At 37.4% G+C, this 20,080-nt stretch overlaps 2 protein-coding genes across 3 annotated transcripts in view; one reads left to right on the top strand and one right to left on the bottom strand.

Moving 5' to 3' along the window:
* The window catches only part of afap1l1b (actin filament associated protein 1-like 1b), an 18,971-nt gene extending 12,632 nt beyond the window's left edge, over positions 1 to 6,339 (bottom strand). Inside the window, exon 1 of the mRNA XM_046867786.1 lies at positions 6,165 to 6,339. Coding sequence (XP_046723742.1) covers positions 6,165 to 6,189 — 25 coding nt within the window. The 5' untranslated portion in view covers positions 6,190 to 6,339. The remainder of the gene's footprint in view (positions 1 to 6,164) is intronic.
* Positions 1 to 20,080, top strand: part of LOC124397910 (porphobilinogen deaminase-like) — a 22,508-nt gene extending 2,428 nt beyond the window's left edge. The window contains exons 2-15 of one of the 2 annotated variants that reach the window (XM_046867789.1): positions 10,016 to 10,152; positions 11,884 to 11,937; positions 12,808 to 12,880; positions 13,724 to 13,773; positions 15,137 to 15,192; positions 15,332 to 15,409; positions 15,868 to 15,945; positions 16,078 to 16,153; positions 16,618 to 16,731; positions 17,674 to 17,712; positions 17,832 to 17,951; positions 18,073 to 18,126; positions 19,073 to 19,159; positions 19,671 to 20,080. In XM_046867789.1, coding sequence (XP_046723745.1) covers positions 10,117 to 10,152; positions 11,884 to 11,937; positions 12,808 to 12,880; positions 13,724 to 13,773; positions 15,137 to 15,192; positions 15,332 to 15,409; positions 15,868 to 15,945; positions 16,078 to 16,153; positions 16,618 to 16,731; positions 17,674 to 17,712; positions 17,832 to 17,951; positions 18,073 to 18,126; positions 19,073 to 19,159; positions 19,671 to 19,844 — 1,089 coding nt within the window. In that variant the 5' untranslated portion in view covers positions 10,016 to 10,116 and the 3' untranslated portion in view covers positions 19,845 to 20,080. Of the gene's footprint in view, positions 1 to 9,949; positions 10,153 to 11,883; positions 11,938 to 12,807; positions 12,881 to 13,723; positions 13,774 to 15,136; positions 15,193 to 15,331; positions 15,410 to 15,867; positions 15,946 to 16,077; positions 16,154 to 16,617; positions 16,732 to 17,673; positions 17,713 to 17,831; positions 17,952 to 18,072; positions 18,127 to 19,072; positions 19,160 to 19,670 lie in introns of those variants that run through there. The other variant, XM_046867788.1, reaches the window with a different exon arrangement.

Raw genomic sequence — 20,080 nt, 5'->3', positions numbered from 1 at the left:
GCAAAAACACTGTTGTTTAACAAATAAATTGTTCTGTACTGTATATATATATATATATATATATATATATATATATATATATATATATATATATATATATATATTTTTTTTTTTTTGTTATTATTTATTTATTTATTTTTTAGTATGTATTATTTATTCAGCATTTATGAAAGGAATCTCTCATTGTTTCATAGATATTGTTTTAAAAAAAAAGGCACACCATAAAGATTCAGAACTTGAGTTCAGTAGCAGCTCATGAATTTTAGATTTGATTTGAATGAAACGGTAAAATGAGTAAAGAGCAAATAGGTCCTGAGGCTAGGTAACATGTCTACACTGGAATAGAACACACATTGGAATAGAATAGATGAAAACAAATTCGCCATTATAAATAAATATAATGTCGAAATAGTTTTCATCTGTTCTACTTCAATATAAAATACTCATGAACTTCTGAAACCTCCCTCATGAAAATCAGACGTCTATAACAAGCAGCTGCTGAGTGCTCATGTCCTTATTTAAAATCGGAGTGGACCCTTTACCATTGTTTGGCACATAGACTGCTTAATGGACAACAGGTTGTTTTCTTACGACTCGGTTTTCCTCTCTCCTTGAAAGAAGGAAATGGAAGTGTGCGCATGTGGGTGGAAGCCCAAAAGAGATAGGATGAAGGTAAATAGTGGGCGGAAGCTTGAGAGCGGAGAGTGGGAAATCTCCTTTTTGAAAATGGCACAATCACTACTCTACAGCTACAACTCTCCAGAGAGCCATTGTGTGGGAGTGCACACTTTGGCTTGTACAAGGGAGTGACCGTCCTGTTTGCGAGGGACAGGCATTCCCATACAGCACCTTCTAGCATATGGCCATCATCTGGTCCTGATTCAGCCGGGCTAAAAAGTAGGTATGAGTTAAAGACATCAACTAACCTAATTTGTATTTAATATATTCCCTCTAGAGGTCCTCAATTTTGCTCAAAGGCAAAAAAAAAACTGTGATACTCTCAAACTGTAGACAAGCCTTTAAACAATGCAAACTTACATATACAAGTTTTGGACAACTTAAAAAAAAAAACAAAGTCTGCCTACGTGCAACCCAAAGCAAAATTATAAGGGTACAGTTTAAGCATGACAAATGGTTTGACCAAAATCTTTGGTCTCATTCAACAATGTGCTATTATGAAGACCAAAAATAGGCAGGTGAGATCACTCTTGGGGGAAAAAAGACAATACAATGTGGAGAACTCAAAACCGCAACAATCAGTCGCTCAATCACACACATACACAAACACACAAAATACATTCAAGAAGCAAAGCAGTCGAGAACAGCTGTGATATCCAGCACTACTGGCATTGTGGGTCAGAGGATATGTCCTGCAGCTGTGGTTTCCTGTCTAAGCTGACGAAAGCACTTTCTATCAATGCCAACCTTCTGCTTCCTATTCCTCTGCTTTTTTAAATGACTAATAATGACAGGCATGATAGAGGTTCTCCCTTAACCACCCAACCAATGCCTCCCATTTGTCTGAGCCTTGTTGAACACGATTACAAACTTTAAAATGTATACACAATTCACTACCAGTGTTTGGTATGGATCCTTTTGAAGACTCTTCACAACTTTAGGGTGGGGGGTCAAGGTTGTAGTAACACAGGGACAGGTAGGGGGAATTGGCATGTGTCAGAATTAAACTCTATACACAAAATGTCACTCGCTCCCTAAGGAGGCTGAGCAGCTGCTCAAGTTATATTCTGCGGGTGGATGTCACGTGCACTAAGCCCCTGAGTGCACAAATGCGAGTGAGGTGCATAGTAGGGGCTTTTGTACACACCACTCAAGGTCATATGGCAGCCTAAACAGGCGCTTGGCATAATTTAATGCTGACTCTTTTAGTCATTGAATGACACTTTACTGGGTGGAGCCAAGTCCAGACAAGCAACAGGCCACATAACTGATGAGGGAGGGGATGGAAGCTTCAGGGATTACAGTGTAGACATTATTGGCTCAGCAATCCTTGGGAAAATTAATGATCTGAACTGTGAAATGAGTGCAAGCAGGAGAACATGATGACGCCAGTCTGACAAATATCTCTGTGGCTAGAAATAATACAATTACTGTTCTAACCTCTTTTGGGCCACTTTACAAAACCAATGTTTTTAAGACATTCATGTGAAAGTAATGCAGCATGTAAGACACTCTATGTTGTGTGAACACAATTTAGCAAATACTCTACCTGTCTGTGCTTGATTCTGCTCTGCAAACATGAGCGTCACATTTTTACAACTAGAATTCATTCACAACAACTGCAACCAAACAGGCAATTTCCCCTGACTGCCCCAGGGGTGTAACCAAACGAGGGGCACAGGGTGGCAGCTGTTGCCCTTCAAATGTGCCATCTCAATTGCACAACAACTCAACATTTTTTTTTAACTTGGATATTTCTCTTGTGGGAAAACGCTCAGTTGTATGTAGTACTTTGTAGGGTTTCTCCAGAAAGAATAATAAACTCTAAACTATAAGAAGAAAAGAATGAATTATAGTGCAACACAAGTAAATGGTAAACGTGGTTTTTGACAATTTACCTTTCTACGTGTTAATTCTATTTCATTTTATTGGTCTTTTTTTTTTTTTTTTTTACTTTTTAAACATGACTTGCTTTTTTATATACGACGATTTTGTGCATGTGCGGTCATATTCACGCGTTGTCACTGAAATTTTAACTGTAATTTTTTCACACAGAGCCAAATTGACCAAAATATTCTGCAAATACAACGTGGGTCAATACAACATAATGGTAGTGCCACCTCAATTTGCCACATGGACATAACCTTGACACAGCTATGTACCACTTATAAACGCCTCCCCATAACACAGCATGTCGAACACAAGCAAAACGTGCCCCCTCAGGAAATAGTCCCAGTTTAATTATGTTTGACCTCTTCCTGCCACTTATGGACAAAAAGCAGTTCAGTTCTCGCAACATCACGACAGATCGAGCTCCACACAACATCTGACGCTGTTTTAATTAAAGCACTGATACAGTGGCCAGCAATCTGCACTCAACCCCTGTGATGTCCTGCTTTGATTTCCACTCTTTGAAGACGTGAGTCAAACGGGGGCTACCAGTGTAAGCACAAAGACCATTTCAGCTAGAGCTTGACTAGTCATGTACTCAACTAACCCTTAAAGCATTATATAGAAGCGCTACTCTTGACAGCCAACATCCCCTCGTTCATGAGCTAAGGAATGCCAGTGGAAGAGACACTGTGTGGCCTGTGTGGACCCATCAGGGCTTGCAGGCTGCAAATGAGTGGAGCCTTTGTCTCTCTTGAAATGTGGGTATTTATAGATTCGTGCGATTTTGGAGAAGACATGAGTGCAAATATCCAGCTAGGCCTCCACTGAAAAATCTCTTATACACATGCCTGTGCAATGCCTATAAATTCTAAAGGATGTCACTGAATCTGATGTGCCTTCAACACCCCCCACCCCCCCAAAAAAAACATTTCCTAAGTATGCATCTATACAAAGAGCAAATATAGTGCATGTGGATTTTTATGTCAGTTATTGACCTTTTTTTAAATTAATGTATTGTGTATTTTTTATTGTGTATCTCACATTTTACAATGGGTACTAGTTAAGGCAATTATGCAAAAAGAATTATTTTCCAATGAGGTATTCCCTAGAAATAGTATATCACTAAAATGTCCACAGGACTGTTTAAATACCAATGTATATCCCTCAACTGTTAAATTAACTCTAAATACATGTGAATATAGCTAGTACATTTACCCAATAGAAATTGCATTATAGAATTTCACAAATATATGCAGATGTTCCACTGATGTGTCCACATTTTCTTATCATGGGGCAGAATGCTCAGTGCTACACTTAGAGAGTACTAGGACAAACAAATAGGGAAACTGTAACAAATGCCAAAAGAGGCCCATTTGGGCAGGAACTACACTGCCCCATGCGTATTCTTTCATATTTTTTCAGTGTAGAAGCATAGGACAGGAGAATTAATGACAGGGTTTTTACTTTTGCAAACTGGACTAGTTTAAAAAAAAATTATAAAACTAATTTGAAACATTTTATCATTTAACTTTTAATATAGAAGATCAGTGATTTCTGTGCTAGAAGGTTGTGAGTCACTACTGCACCATTGAGCAAAAGCACTAAGCCATTAATTGCTTGTTATATGATTGGTTTGTCCACATATAAATGTATTACTAAACAATAAATAACATATAAATGTGTTTGCTTTGAAAGGCACTTGATTCATGTCCAAAAACCAAAACCTGATACAAATTAAGCATGGTGCATAAAATGATGTCCACAGTTATGTTATCAAATTAGTCTGTTGCAGAAAAAAACTTAATTTTAGTATACAAACTTTAACCTTATTTTAGTGCAAATGAGTAACCTATTCATTTGTGCTGAAAATCCCAAAAAACTCCAAATCTAATAAAATCAAGTTTATTTCTATAGTGCTTTTTACAACAGACATTGTCTCAAAGCAGCTTTACAGATTTTAAGAGTTAAGGTGAATGGTGTGTATTTATCCCTGATGAGCAGCCATGGTGAATGTTGCAAGGAAAAACTCTCTTAGATGACATGAGGAAGAAACTTTGAGAACCTCATTTGGGTGACATCAAGAGTGTGACAAGTATAGAAATGTATGATTGTGAGGATTGATTACCTCAGCTACAAAGAACTCATAAATGATGTAAGTCTTAATACGAAAGATTATGTTTTAAAGCAAATCACTAACTAAAAATAGTAACCAGTAACCTCTTCATCAGCAATGGAAAGCCTGAAGCTTTCAAATGAATCAGTAACTAAAAGAAGTAACTATCATTTAGTTAGTGGGCTGTTTTTTTCCTGGCTTCCACACAACCAGCCACTCGCACGTGCTCTCCACAGCGGATTTCCCACATGAGAAGGAAGGATGTTTTCACTTGGGTCGTAAATAGCCATCACATAGCCATCACGCTAAACCTGACCCTTAACCAGACTGGGAACTGATAGCTAGGTCAAAGCTAAAGCCAGCGTGAGGGAGATTATGTTATATTATATTAAAGGATTACAGAATTACAGGATTACAGAAAATGTGTTACTAATACTATGCAATTCCATATGGGTGTAGGTCCAAAGATGAGCCCTTTTAATTTCTTTATTTAATATTCCATATGCACTGCATCCACAAGAGCCGATAGGGGAACAGCGTTTGCTTTTACTTCCTGTCACACAAACATGTACAGTTTTTTTCATTCATACAGTAGTCACCCATTCATGTAACTGGTACTTTAACAGACTCTGTTCTTAGTCTATATATTTATAATGATGTGTTATGGAGGTGCCAGTGGAGTATGGTTAAATAAATGACAAAATGACAAAACACAAAAGCTGATAATAGGTTGCATGAATCTGCAGACTGGGCTAAAAAGAAATCAACTGCTGGGGAATGCTGTAAAGGGGAATTTACACCAGACAGCCATTAAAACAAATTACAATCAAATCTCACCTTTCTACTACTGGATCTGGAATTCTTTTAAATGTCATGTCAGCTTGCTGACTCAACATGACATTCCCCAGTTGAGGACAGATCCATGTGATTTATCAAGGAACATGAATTTTAAATTAATAAAAATATGTAAGAAGCAGAGGAAACTCCTGAACTATTTATTTATAATAAAAATATATATATATTTTGTGATTATGATGTAATTAATATTTGAATGAGGGATTACATGTAAGATCTTCATACATTCAGAAAAAAACCCAGTGGTAAACTGTACCAGTCATTGAGATGTTATTATCGTTTGTACCTTTACAGTATCTCACACCTGGACACTTTTGTTTAATGATTTAAAGTACATGCATGGACAGTGTCTGATTTCACACACCATGCACCTTTTACATATTAACTATGGTGGGGGGGGGTTTGGGGGGGTGCATCTGACAATGCCCTGTGATGACATCATCAGCTCAGACAGGTTGCTCTGTCCAGGTGTCATTCACATTACATCATGCTCACATGTGACTACAGATAATCTGTTTACACATATTATGACATTTACTATTAATGTTATTTGACATTATCCATCATTTAACAAAAAATAAATAAAAATCAATGAGTCCTTTAAGAAAAAAAAGAAGGTACTTACAGTTGGATTCAGAAATCTCCATCATGAAGATTGAAATCGCAGGATATTTCTTTAACTGTATTTGTTTATTTTTATTTTACTACTTAGAAACCCACTATTGATAGAAGTCCTTTCCCACGTGACTGGCAGAGGCAGCGTCCAACACAACACTGTGCAGATGAGAGACAGCAGCTTGGAGAAGGAGAGGGGGAGAGAGGGAGGGGAAGAGGGAAGGAGGGAGTGAGAGAGACAGAGAGAGAGAGAGAGAGAGAGAGAGAGAGAGAGAGAGAGAGAGAGAGAGAGAGCGCAGGGTCCTAGAGTGAGACAAGTTTGCCTATGTACAAACCTTTTGTCAAGTACATGTAGAAATCTAATAAATAAGCATGACAAAACATGGCGCTTGTGCTCATTACATTGCGCGTGTGCGCATTATTCATTGCTTGAGATTTTTTCTTAGGCCCCCTGAGGTTTGAGGTTCAAACCCCGCCTTGACCCATTGATTCTTCTTTGGTTTCTAAGGTTTCCTTTGGGTATTCCGGTTTCCTCCCTGAATCTATGCACTGTATGCATGTATGTACTGTATGCACATGTATGTACTATATGTACTGTGTGTACTGTATGTACTGTATGCACTGTATGTACTGTATTCACTGTATGTACTGTATGCACTGTATGTACTGTATGCACCACATGTACTGTATGTACTGTATGTACTGTATGTACTGTGTGTGCTGTATGCACTGTATGCACTGTATATACTGTATGTACTGTATGCACTGTATGTACTGTATGCACTGTGTGTACTGTATGCACTGTATGCACTGTGTGCACTGTGTGTACTGTATATACTGTATGCACTGTATGTACTGTAGACTGGTTGGTATTTCCAAATTGTAGTGGGTGTGCAATGACATCCAAGTAACTTAACTTCCAAGTTTACTTCTTTTGGGTTACCTTCCAAGTAAATTAGCTTTCATTTGTCAGGTGTAGTTGTACAAAATATTGACATATTGACAATATTTTACATTTGATGAGATTACGTGTAAAAATATCCTATGTCTTATGTTATTCATTAGAAAGAAGAACAACTATTTACAGAAAAGCAACAGCGATAACATTTACATCAGTAGTGGACAAAGAGTAAAAGTAGAGATACATTAGGTCAAATATTACTCCAGAACAAGTAAAAGTGCTCCCTTTTAACTTTTACTTGAGTAAAAATACAAAAGTATTTGCCTTCAAATGTATATAAGTATCCAAAGAACTATGACTTATTATCGCTATAATGCTCCTATTATCGTTTTTTTCACAAGACTCTTGTTTAATCAACGCAGGTTTTGTGAAAAAACTCTGTTACTTTTAGCACACCAATCTATTAATAGAATGATATTAATTAGCAAAAACACTGATTAATATCTATAAAAAATATCATGAACTCAAAACCTTCTTTTCAACTACTTAAAAAATATCACGTAAATATGGCAAGTTGTGGAAAGTTATAGTCAGGAGTTTGTACCATCATTAAATACTCTTAAAATGTCTGCTTGATGTTGAACTGATGGTGAACTGTATGCTAGTGCTAAGTACATACCACTGAGCGGCAATCAAAACAAGTTCAAAACCAAACGTGTGCTCTACCCTGATTGGTGGCTTGCTGTGTGCTTGACCATTTACGTTTTTATCAACTCATAAAAAGGAATGACTGATTTCAGAGAATGTAGTTGAGTAGACAAGATATTACTTTGAAATGTAGTGAAGTTAAAGTAAAAGTCTCCCCAAATAGAAATACTTTAGTAAGTAAAGATACAGTATACGAAGAAGCTACTTATTTACAGTAACAAATTATATTTACTTTGTTTCTGTCTACCACTGATTTACATTTATGACATGTGGCAGATGCCTTTCTCCGGAGCGACTTGCAAAGTACTTTGGAGTCTTGGTTGATTAGGACACAGGCTAAATATACCATCAGTCTAAAACTCTGTTGGGAGAGGAAATAGCTAGAACGCAAGATTTTTCTTTCTCAAGACCTGCTATTTTAAAAACCTCTGGTCTTTGGACGTCGTTTGAAGACAACTAGTGACTAGTGGCTTTTTGGACATCAACTGGAAGTTTGTACTACCACCTCAGTGCCAGAACAATGAAGAGTCTGAAAGCCTTCTTTGTACTGGGATAAATGGTAGGACCAGTTAAGCAATGGCAGAGGGAGAACGGTGAGATAAGTGTTGAGAGGTAAGATAAGTGGTAGCAGTTTGGATTCCTTTCAAATGGAGTGAGTCTTGTCGGATCTCAGCAGGAAAGATATATAAAAATATATAAAATATGAATAAAAGAGTTTTCAAAATCTGCAGTACAGTGGATAATCCGAGACTAGGTTTGGGAAACTGTGACGCCTCCTGTTGGACTAACTGTAGAACTACACTTCTGAAATGTGTTTTATGGGTAAATAGCCATCATGGAATTTAAAATAAAAATCGAGTCCACCAACATTAACATGTCTAATTTATCTAAGAATGGTGCCAATGGATTACTTCACATAATTACACACACAATATTACATCACATTAGCCTACAAATAAATAAATCATAGGTTTTTTCATCTCTAAACAATCTCTAAAAAACTCTGTCTTTTCTTTCCAAGGATGAAAATTTCCATGACTTGTTTGGTATGACTGCAAACAGAGGTCTTCAGTTCACACCTCTGAACTTAACATATTACAATATGCCACCACAGAGATGCTCTCCAGGTAATTTTTCAAAATGTAGAGAGTCTCATGAAAACATCCTTTTTCCCAACATGCTTTTTGACACAGTCTATGAGAAAAAGAAGAACTAGAACACAAATTTCGCGTTTAAAAGCGAATTTAAGAACTTTTGGACATCAAGTGGAAGTTTGTTTTACTAAAACAGTTTGGAGTTTGGAAGCATGTCTTCCTTGTTGAGCCTATCGAATAATGGTTGAGGATATTTGTTCCAATGATGCAGTGCAGAGTGTGTGTTAGAGGTAAAGGGGTAGCAGGTGAATTACACAGTTCCTGGCAAATGGATTGAGTCTCTTTGGACCTATCAAAACATGCCTTTTGACACACTACATGTACAATTTCATATGGACTATTTCAAGCTAATGGAGTTCCTATTGGCCTTTTACTATTGGTTGCTTTTACAGCTAATTTTCTTGAAAAGTGACTGCATTTTGTAAACAGCCATCTTGTTTTAGAGTCACTTCTGTGGTATATTCTTTTTAATATTAAAATTTAGCAGAATATTTTTGCTATTATTTTTCCATAAACCTTATTGAAACGGTTCACTAAGATGCACATTGGGCATTGTAGCACATCTGCAGACATCTGTACTCAGTTACTTTTAACTGTTTACTATAGCACTCATTCTGTTCAAATATGCACATTGGACATTGCACACACTTGCACATGGTCACCTTGACTGTGCACTTGCACTCTACTTTATTCTATTCTTACATTACATACATTTCAACCTCATATTTATCACATCTACCTCTAAATTTATCGCAACCTAACTCTGCTACGTTTAATGTTTACTGATGATTGTTTAGTAATTGTAAATATACATCTACTGCATAAAACATGGAATTGTGAAGATCTTTGATTTTGAAAATGATCTGCTCACAATGGTTTGGCCTTTATTTTGAAAACGTTGTCCTTTCCAGCGTGTCCTTTCCACGCGTGGTTTTTAGGACGTGTACCGTTATATGGTCCAGGCCTGCGTTCACTTTGTCCACTAGGTGGCAATAAAACAAGACCGTGTTCACTGTGAACTTAATAAAGGGGAAGGAAGAAGTACCATCAGGAGGCGATCAGAGTTTACTGTAACGCAGGTCTACTGCCGGCTGGGACACACACACACACACACACACCGCTGGGAAACTGGGCACTGAGGCGTGAACTTTCAGGTGAACTTAATGGTTGTGTAGTGAATATCCGAAACCTCGGGAAAGATGTCTGAAGCCATCAACACTAAAACAAGCTCTCAGGTAACAACTTACAAGGAATACATCTAGATATGTAGGTACACGTGTGTGCGCGCGCGAGCGTGCGAGAAATCGATTATGTTTAGAAAGTGTGTGTGTGTGTGTGTGTGTGTGTGTGTGTGTGTGTGTGTGTGTGTGTAAGAGAGAGTATGTTTAGAAGGTGTGGGTGTGAAGACACTGATTGAATAAATGATCGGTGTGTGTGTGTGTGTGTGTGTGTAAGTGTAAAGACAAAATGAATGATTGTGTGTGTGTGTGTGTGTGTGTGTGTGTGTGTGTGTGTGTGTGTGGAGAGACAGAATGATTGAATGAATGATCGTGTGTGTGTGTGTGTGTGTGTGTGGAGACACAGAATGATTGAATGAATGATCGGTGTGTGTGTGAGTGTGTGTGTGTGAAGACACAGAATGATTGAATGAATGATCTCTGTGTGTGTGTGTGTGTGTGTGTGTGTGTGTGTGTGTGGAGACAGAATGATTGAATGAATGATTGTGTGTGTGTGTGTGTGTGTGTGTGTGTGTGGAGACACATAATGATTGAATGAATGATCGTGTGTGTGTGTGTGTGTGTGTGTGTGTTTGTGGAGACACAGAATGATTGAATGAATGATCGTGTGTGTGTGTGTGTGTGTGTGTGTGTGTGTGTGTGTGTGTGTGGAGACACAGAATGATTGAATGAATGATCAGTGTGTGTGTGTGTGTGTGTGTGTGTGTGTGTGAGTGTGTGTGGAGACACAGAATGATTGAATGAATGATTGTGTGTGTGTGTGTGTGTGTGTGAGACACAGAATGATTGAATGAATGATCAGTGTGTGTGTGTGTGTGTGTGTGTGTGTGTGTGTGTGTGGGTGTGAGTGTGTGTGTGTGTGGAGACACAGAATGATTGAATGAACGATTGTGTGTGTGTGTGTGAGACAGAATGATTGAATGAATGATGTGTGTGTGTGTGTGTGTGTGTGTGTGTGTGTGTGTGTGTGTGTGTGTGGAAATAAATAGTTCTCTGTACGGAGCTAAACCTTGTGTCTGGAGCAGTTACAGGAAATTATTGACTGCTGGTTGGTGATGGTTGTGATGGTGATGATGGTGATGTAGTATGATGTTCCAGACTGTAACAATGTGCTGACACTGGAGACTCCTTTCAAAAACATTAAATAAACTTTTCCTTATGTTTATCATCTTTCTTTGCTATGTAACGTGATCTTCTTTATATTCGTTTAGAATTCCTCTTTAATTATGGGAAGTTTCTCCTATAAAATCTGTGAGCTTTTACACTACATATTAGAAGACACTTGTTATTATAGACTTGTTTCTAATGAAGGCCTTTATAGAAGCTCCTGCTGAATAATCAGATTGCAGAACTGAGCAGGAACTGATCAGTCTGTAGTCTGTAGCTGTGCGGTGTCCGGGTTTTCAGAGTGATACAGCTTTTGTGTACAGATGTGAGAGATTATCAGTGCAGTTGTAACGGACACAGTGAACAGGCGGCCTAATCACCAAAGCCAGGACCCAGGGTGGAGACCCGCCACCCACCCACCCATACACACACACACACACACACACACACACACACACACACACACACACACACAGCCCCACCCTGATAAGGTGACCCTGTCTTTTTCTATCACACTGTACACTTTTGTCAATCCCTGTATTATCTCTCGGTTTTATTCTATTCTCATTTGACATTTTATTCATAATCACATTCTTATCTTTATCTGTATATATTTTGCAGGATGGAGACAGAAAAGCAAGCAGGGTCATCCGCATAGGGACAAGGAAAAGCCAGGTAAGTGAGGCGAATGTGCGACTTGAATGTATTTTGTAATTGTCACAACATGGAGCTTTGTGTAATACATGTGGAAATACACTTGAGCCAGATCGAATCTAAAATATAAATGCTACAAGGTATTTTATAAAAAAAAATTACATTATTTAATGTATTACACTCTCTAGCGACTTATTAGAAAAATCTTTAGAAATGACGTTCATGTAATATATGCAATAATCGTGTGGCAGTGGGGCAAGACAAAGGATCTTGCAGATGTAAGTCCAGAACTTCATTAAGTATTTGGGTAGTTCCGTGTATTTGGGTCGAGTAGTTGCTAGGTCAGGTTGTTTCAAGTTGGGTCGTTCTGAGTAGTTACAAGTTGCTTTGAGTCTTTGAGAATAGCTCGAGCAGACAGGAAGGCTCGGAGAGATTGAAATCCTTTTTTTTTTTTTTTTTTCTTTCTCCTTTCAAAAAGTGATGAGCATTAAAGCATCTCAGGGCTCATTTCAAACCTTCAGATGCAAAACCAGACTGCATCAGAAACATCATGCACATGTGATGCTTCAGAGGGCACAGGCCAGCACATTCAAGAAGAGATAGTTCCTGGGTTTTTTTTATTTGGTGTGTCTACTTTTGTCACAATTGTGCCTCTACCACTTGATTAGCTGACTGGATACTTGAGTGAGCAGGTGTTTATCAAGAACCTGCCAGTTAGTGTAAATACTTGTTGTATGTACTGTATGTGTATGTATGTTTGTAAATAGTTTGACTTAATTTCTTATTATCTATTTTGTGCTTTGAGGAAATAATTGACTAAATTGTCTTAAGTATGCGATGATGATCATGATCCATAACCTGTGCATGAACAGACCTACCGTTGTATTTCAGCTCGCTCGTATTCAGACCGACAGCGTGGCGGAGAAGCTTAAAGAATTGTACCCTGACGTGCACTTTGAAATAGGTAAGAGCTCATTGTGCAACGTGATGTGCATATCCATAACAGAGGCTGATGCGATTCACAACTTGATGCATATCCAAAGAGATACATATGAAGCTGCTACCAATGCGCTGCGATACGACTTTCCCCTATTACGATGCAGTGCAATATAATTGATTTAACATAATGCGATTCATTGCAATACGATGCAATGGAAAACAAATAATATTTTGCCAATCAATGTAGTACAGAGTTTGCTTTTTTTTTTTTTTTTACAGACAGACAGCTAATGATAAATTTACTTAAAAGTATACTGAGTTCGAACGCATGGCCCTTTCACACAGGCGTTTGTGTCATCAGGAAGATGCAGTGCTACCTCTGCCATGTTAATCTGTGTTCTATGTTCCCTCAGGACACGCCTCACTCTCCGTTTTTTCGTGATGCGTCATGTTCACGTAGCAGCGGTGGTGCTGAGAGAACACCTCGAGAAACAGTTTAGCGAAGAAAAATTAATCCACATATCAAATATTGGTCCCAATTTATTGGTCACTTTCTAAATAAGGTTGGGTCATTCGTGTAGTTGCGGCTGACTCTAAAGTCAGGCCGACTAACTGGTTCGAGTAGACAGGAAGGCTCAGAGAGATTGGAATAACCATACTTTTACAACACAAAAAGCACTCGTTTAAGACAAGTCCATTACAAAAACAGAAGACAGAATCAGAAACATCAGGAACTGATGCACAGGCTTGGCAGCAGCACACTTAAAGAGCAATGTTTCCTGCCTTATTTTATTTTTATTTTTTTACCTCTTACTGTTTAAAACGCATGCTGTAGATTAGTTGTGTTGACTTGCAAACTGTGTTACAGTGGCCATGTCAACGATAGGTGACAAAATCCTTGACACAGCTCTATCGAAGGTGAGTGTTTTAATTTGAAGAGTTCTTCCTTTACTTTTGCTGCAAGGCTCTGTAATACCTCTCACTGTGTGGAATAAAAGCAACAATAATATTCATTCAATCTCTCTCTCTCTCTCTCTCTCTCTCTCTCTCTCTCTCTCTCTCTCTCTCTCTCTCTTTTGTTTGTCTTTCACTCATATCCCGTTCTTTCTCATAGTGTGCATAAATGTTAGAAAACCCTGGGGAGGTTTTGAAAATGAATCTGAGCCGCTGTTAGATTCAGTGGGCGGAAGAGTCACAGCATTTTATTTCAAAAGAATGAATAAATGTAGAGGCAGGTCTACTGTAAGCTTTTTACCATTATTATTGCATGATTATCTAATCGTAGTTAATCGAGCTGAACATGATCAAATATTACATTTCATGGCATGTAATATGAGCACAGTGTTTTCTCACGGTTGTGCTGATGTGTTTGGTTTTTGCTAAATGTGACACTGTGCCTTATGGCCAAGCATCTCCACTGTGCTGTCATAGTAAAAGAGGTCTTGTGGTTTGTTTGGAGACAACTTTGCAAACAAAAGCCATGTTGCCATGTTCTTTTTATTTATTTATTTATTTTTTTTTTAGAAAGAAAAGGTTTTCTACTAGTGACCCTTCCAAGCAAATTAGACTTGTTTTAGCTTTTTCTAAATGTACTGTCAAAAACTTTCACATTCAACATGCTACCTGAGGCCTGTAGAGTCTAAGATGTATCTTCTTGCAATTTTTCTGACCAATGCACAATCTGACCTTGAGGTAAATTTTCCTCGAGATTTCAACTTCTAAAAAGATTACCAACTGTCTTGTGAATACTTTTTCTTACTGTAGAATGATGAGCTTTAAATAGTTATGAAATGGCCTTATAACCCTTTCAGATTGAACAACAATTGGTCCTATACGATCATCTTTAAAGCATTCCTTCCTGGTGTGGTGTTAACACACCGTTGAATGCTCCAGACCAGCAAACCGCTAAAACTTGGGCTTTTATCGAGCTGGTCACACTAAACATTCTTTCGGCTTCTCCTGTTAGGAGTCGCCACAGCGGATCGAGTTGGTCACACTAATGTTCAGTTATTAAAGGACATTTGATTAGCAGCATGTGGCTGCTACTTAGCCTCGTAATCGTTGAGGAAGCAGTAAGGGTGCACTTATTTTTTCATGCAAGGTTTCTAAATTTCGGATTATATGCAATGCTATGTGTTGTAGTTCATCTGAGGGTTTTAAAACCTGATGAGGACTGAGGCTTTTTTTTTTTTTTATTATGTCCTGATATGTAAAACCATAAAGAGGGTGTACTTTTCCACAAAACTGCATATATATATATATATGCTTTTCTCTGTCAAAGATCGGTGAGAAGAGTCTCTTCACAAAGGAGTTAGAGAACGCTTTGGAACGAAACGAGTAAGTACACCTTTGATGATCTATGTCTGCCTGAGCATTACGTTCAGTAGCTGTGTTCAGAACAGCTGTCTGATGTGTATTAAGATGTGCTGTGGGGTTTTTTTCATGTCTATATGAAAGATGATGTTGATCTTCACAGGGTTGACCTAGTCGTCCACTCTTTGAAGGACTTGCCCACAAGCCTTCCTGTGGGTTTCACTATAGGAGCTGTCCTCAAGTAAGTGTGTTTTCCCTATACTGAAAAAAGCGTTGAATAAAGTACTGGCTTTAAAGGCTTTTAGATGTTTCTCAAACTATAGTTCTTTTCATGAAGCAACATTTGTTTGAGCAGAAACAGATGTCCAGACAGCTGTAGGTTTGGTTCCTTTATGTATTCTGTGGCAGGATTGGCCAGCTCCAGTCCGGGTTTTCCTGCTTTTCTCATTTTTGGTAAACTAGATGGGTAACAACTTACTTTTGATGAAGATACTTGCAAAAGAGGAATATATTACAGTTTTAGAAGTTTATAGAACCACATGTGAAGGATTTCTCCAGACCGTTACACAAATGATTATTTAATAAATAAATAAAAATACACATGTACACACACAATATATATGAAATATATAAATATAATAATGCATATACCAGACCAGAAGATGAAACGCTTTCAACAAACATTTATTTTCTCCAAAGGCGAGAGAACCCTTCAGATGCGGTAGTTTTGCACCCCAAAAATGTTGGGAAATGTCTTGACTCCTTACCCAACAAGAGGTATGAATTCTTTCATAACATCTCCAATTTCCTGTAGTGGTTCTTCATTATGTATTATTAATTTAATTATTATTAATAGCTCTTTCGATTTTTATCTAATGTGGAAAGCTCTCTTGAATGTTCTTTCTATAGCATTATAGGCACAAGTTCCCTTCGCCGGGCTGCACAATTGAAGAAGAGGTTCCCTCACCTGGAGTTTAAGGACATTGTATCTTTTTACACTGCATTATATAAATATATACTGTATATGTATACATAATCATCTCCATTCTTCGAAAAGATGTTCCACTAGATTTTATACTGTGGAGATTTGTGTTTATTCAGCCTCAATGGTGTTAGTAAAGTCAAGTACTGATGCAGGGGAGGTGAGGAGGCCTGAAGTGCAGTCCGAGTTCCAATTCATCCCAAAGGTTTTCAGTGAGGTTGAGGTCTGAGTTTTCCACTCAACATCTTACTCTCCAACCCATGTAAACTATATCTTCATGGAGCTGGGTTTATGCACAGGGGCATTGTCATGCATGAACAGATTTCAAGGGGAATTTTGATGCTACCACTTCTACAGACATCCTATACAATTGTGTTGCGGGGTTTTTTTTGTAGCAGTCTAAGGGATATCTCAAAAAGTCATATAGAATATTTTAAATCAGAACGTTCCTTTACGAAGTATCTCAGAGAGGAAATCTCAACACTCGACTGAAGAAGCTGGACGAGAGCAATGACTTTGCTGCTATTATTCTGGCTGCAGCAGGACTGAAAAGGATGGGTTGGGAAAGGAGAATCAACCAGGTATCTGTGTGTTACTCTTTTCAGAAAGCTCAATGTTTCTCTATTATTTGTGCAACAATTTTCTTTTGTTAGAGTTACATAACTAAAGCTTCAAACTAAATTGGTAGAATTAACTGCTTTATTGAGACTTACATTTATTAATTGATATTCAATGCAAAGCATATAGTGCATAATGAGCTCTAATAGACAGAAGCATAAGATATATATTGATGAATTTAGACGATTATTATAATTATTGCATTGCTAAATATGAATGTGGTTGTTACAATATCGTAAAACACTTATACCATTGTGCTATAATAATAATGCACCTTTTTAGTCATTTATTGGCTCCTCCTGGTTGCCTGATTTATCTTGATGTATTTTTACCTTACTCTTTTTTTTCCTTCAGTTTATAATCTCATTGGAATACTATAGATTCATAACCAAGAGCTACTGCTGTAATCCTATGAATCTTTCGCTCTTTTGCTTTCTTGTGCTAATCACCAGTTTAATACACATACTGACACAGAATGATTGCGTATGACTAGCATTTGTTTTCCATTTGCTTTTTATTGGGGGGAATAACATTTTGTAAACATTTTTAAAATATTCTTAGTGGTCTTAAAGCAGAAGGTTTTCCAGGAATAAGCCGGTCATGTTCTGAGAGTTTCTCCAACATTAGGAGAACATTCTTTGAACTGTCCTGTGTTACTGTAATAAAAGTTTCTGAGAGGTTCAGATAAGCAAACATATAGCAAACATTCTCTACAAGTACAACATGCAACAAAATCCTATTATTATTTAAACCAAATGGTAAAGTAAAGAAGAGGTATCCCATTTTTCCTTGCCATTGCCTTTTTTTTTTTTTTTTTTTTTTTTTTAGCTTGTAAGGCATCTGAATATAAATCCGAATATAAATACATCACTATTCTTACTTGTATATGTTTCATGCTGTTGCAGATCCTTTCTCCTGATGATTGCATGTATGCAGTTGGACAGGTGAGTCTTCATTTTATTAGACCAGTAAATTCATGTTTTCTAGCCAGTGCATTTGCTCTGTGCTGAAACGAGTTACTTATAGTAGGATATAGTGTGAAGTCCCTGTGTGTGTGGGTCAGGGAGCTCTGGCTGTGGAGGTGAGAGCTTGTGATGAGGACATCCTGGAGATGGTGTCAGTGCTGCATGATCAGGACACAGTGCTGCGTTGTATTGCTGAGAGAGCATTCCTCAAGCGATTGGTAAGGATTCTGCTGTAACCTGGAGCTCTGTGGATTCTTGCACTCATTCACACACTCATCTCTTCAGAAGTGTGTTTTATCTTGAGCTGTTTTCTGGTTGTAACGTGTTGCTGCACTACAGGAAGGAGGATGCAGTGTTCCAGTTGCTGTTTTTACAGAAGTGAAGGCTTCTCAGGTAAAGATAGTTAACATTTGTCTCTCATGTTTCACACTGAAAAATGTATTAATACTTTTGTTTTTTTTCACACATCAAACACTGTTAATGCTTTGCTTGTCGGAGCTTCGAAATCTACATTAAACAAATTACAGGTTGTCCAAAATTCAGTAGCTAAAATTCTGACTAAGACCAGGCCTGGTGATTATATTTTTCCTGTTTTTTGACTCACTGTCAGATTCCTGGATTGATTTTAAAATTCTTATGCCAACCTATAGTATAAGGCAACACATGGTTTGGCACCTCATTACTTGAGACAAATTTTAACTGTCTACACTCCAAGGCATGATCTCTGCTCCTCTGATTCTGGTCTTTTAGTTGTTCCTCCTACCCATTTACATTCAGTGTGTGATCAGGCCTTTTCCTCCCATGCACCAAAATTGTGGAACGCTCTTCCAATTGAAATTAGATAGCCTGAATCCTTCAGTGTTTTTAAATCTGCTCTAAGACCGTAACAGCTTTTTTTTTTTTTTTTCTTCAGGAGAACTTTTGTGAAATATTTACTTATTTATTTATTTTAATGATGTTTATTTTATTTACTTTAATTTATTATCTTTTTTTTATTATTATTGGAATTTTTTTGTTTTTATTTTTATTTTATACTTGGAAAACACTTTAACATGAAATTATATTTTAAAGGCACTAAATAAAACAAAGATGATTTATTATTATTATTGTTATTAAAATTCACACCCATAGATTTTATGCGCTATAAAATATAATAAAAAACTAGAAATAGAATATGGCATATTATCCATACACAAGTTTTATCCACCGACATATATGTAACATACATCCCCATTAACCCCCTGCCCTGTATTAATTAATGAGATTATTTTTAATTGTATATACTGTATGTAATAAGTAAATTTATTTTTATTTTTTTTTCTTCATTTTTTTGTTCCAGTTGTATCTGACAGGAGCAGTGTACAGTTTAGATGGCTCAGATAGCTTGAAGGAGACCATGCAGACCAGTGTCGAGTTTGAGGACAAGGTTATAATTCCAAATATTACACATTATTTTTATTCTTTTACATTTCATATAGAAAATGTTTCATTGCATTATAGGGAACACAAATACAGGGTTATTCACATTGAATTAACCGATATCATGGCGCATTGCTACATGAAACAGGAGTTATTATGTTTTGAATGGCAACCACAGGGGCGATGTAGTTGCGTCATTCTTCTGGAAACGTTCAGTTGTTATATTGCGCAATAAAATCGGTTCATTCTTTTTGAATAACCCTGTATAATGGGGAATTAAGTAAATGCAAAAAAAGCTAGTCTACATGTAAATTCACACACTTGCTGAATTAGATTCTGTGCTAGCTGAAAATGTAAAATTTTCTGGCACAAGTGGAAATGTTAAACTGTATTATACATTAAAATGATTAATGCATTATTGTACAGTGGTGGTTGTGATTGAACTCTATGAAAACAGTGTGTTTTTATGTGAAATCACACATCCTGATTTATGTTTGGTGCATTACTACCTGGTTTAGGAACAGGAAAAGGTTGATGAGAGAGTGCAGCGTGTAGGAGTTACAGCACTGAAGGTATCCGGAGCAGCTCAGGATGCGGCCGAGAAGCTCGGCGTGGACCTCGCTAATCTGCTGCTCAGCAAAGGAGCCAAAGAGATTCTAACTGTAGCCAGACAGCTAAACGATGCACGGTAGATTTCTGTGTTGTGAATGCCATAGCATTCTTTATTATAGCTTTACAGTGGCATGTTGTTATTGGAAAATTTTCAACACCGGGTTGCTAATAGTAGCTCTTCTTCCTCACATTCACATTGTTAATTATTTTCCAAAAACACCATGCCTGACATGTTTTATTACTCTTATGCAACAGCAATTTACCAATGCTGATCATTTTATATATATTAAAGAGCACCACTTTTTATTTCTCTGGA

This window comes from Silurus meridionalis, chromosome 15 (assembly GCF_014805685.1).
Source record: "Silurus meridionalis isolate SWU-2019-XX chromosome 15, ASM1480568v1, whole genome shotgun sequence".
NCBI classification, from domain to species: domain Eukaryota; kingdom Metazoa; phylum Chordata; class Actinopteri; order Siluriformes; family Siluridae; genus Silurus; species Silurus meridionalis.
The sequence above is the reverse complement of the archived record's forward strand: the minus strand, read 5'-3'. Positions and strand labels throughout refer to the sequence as shown.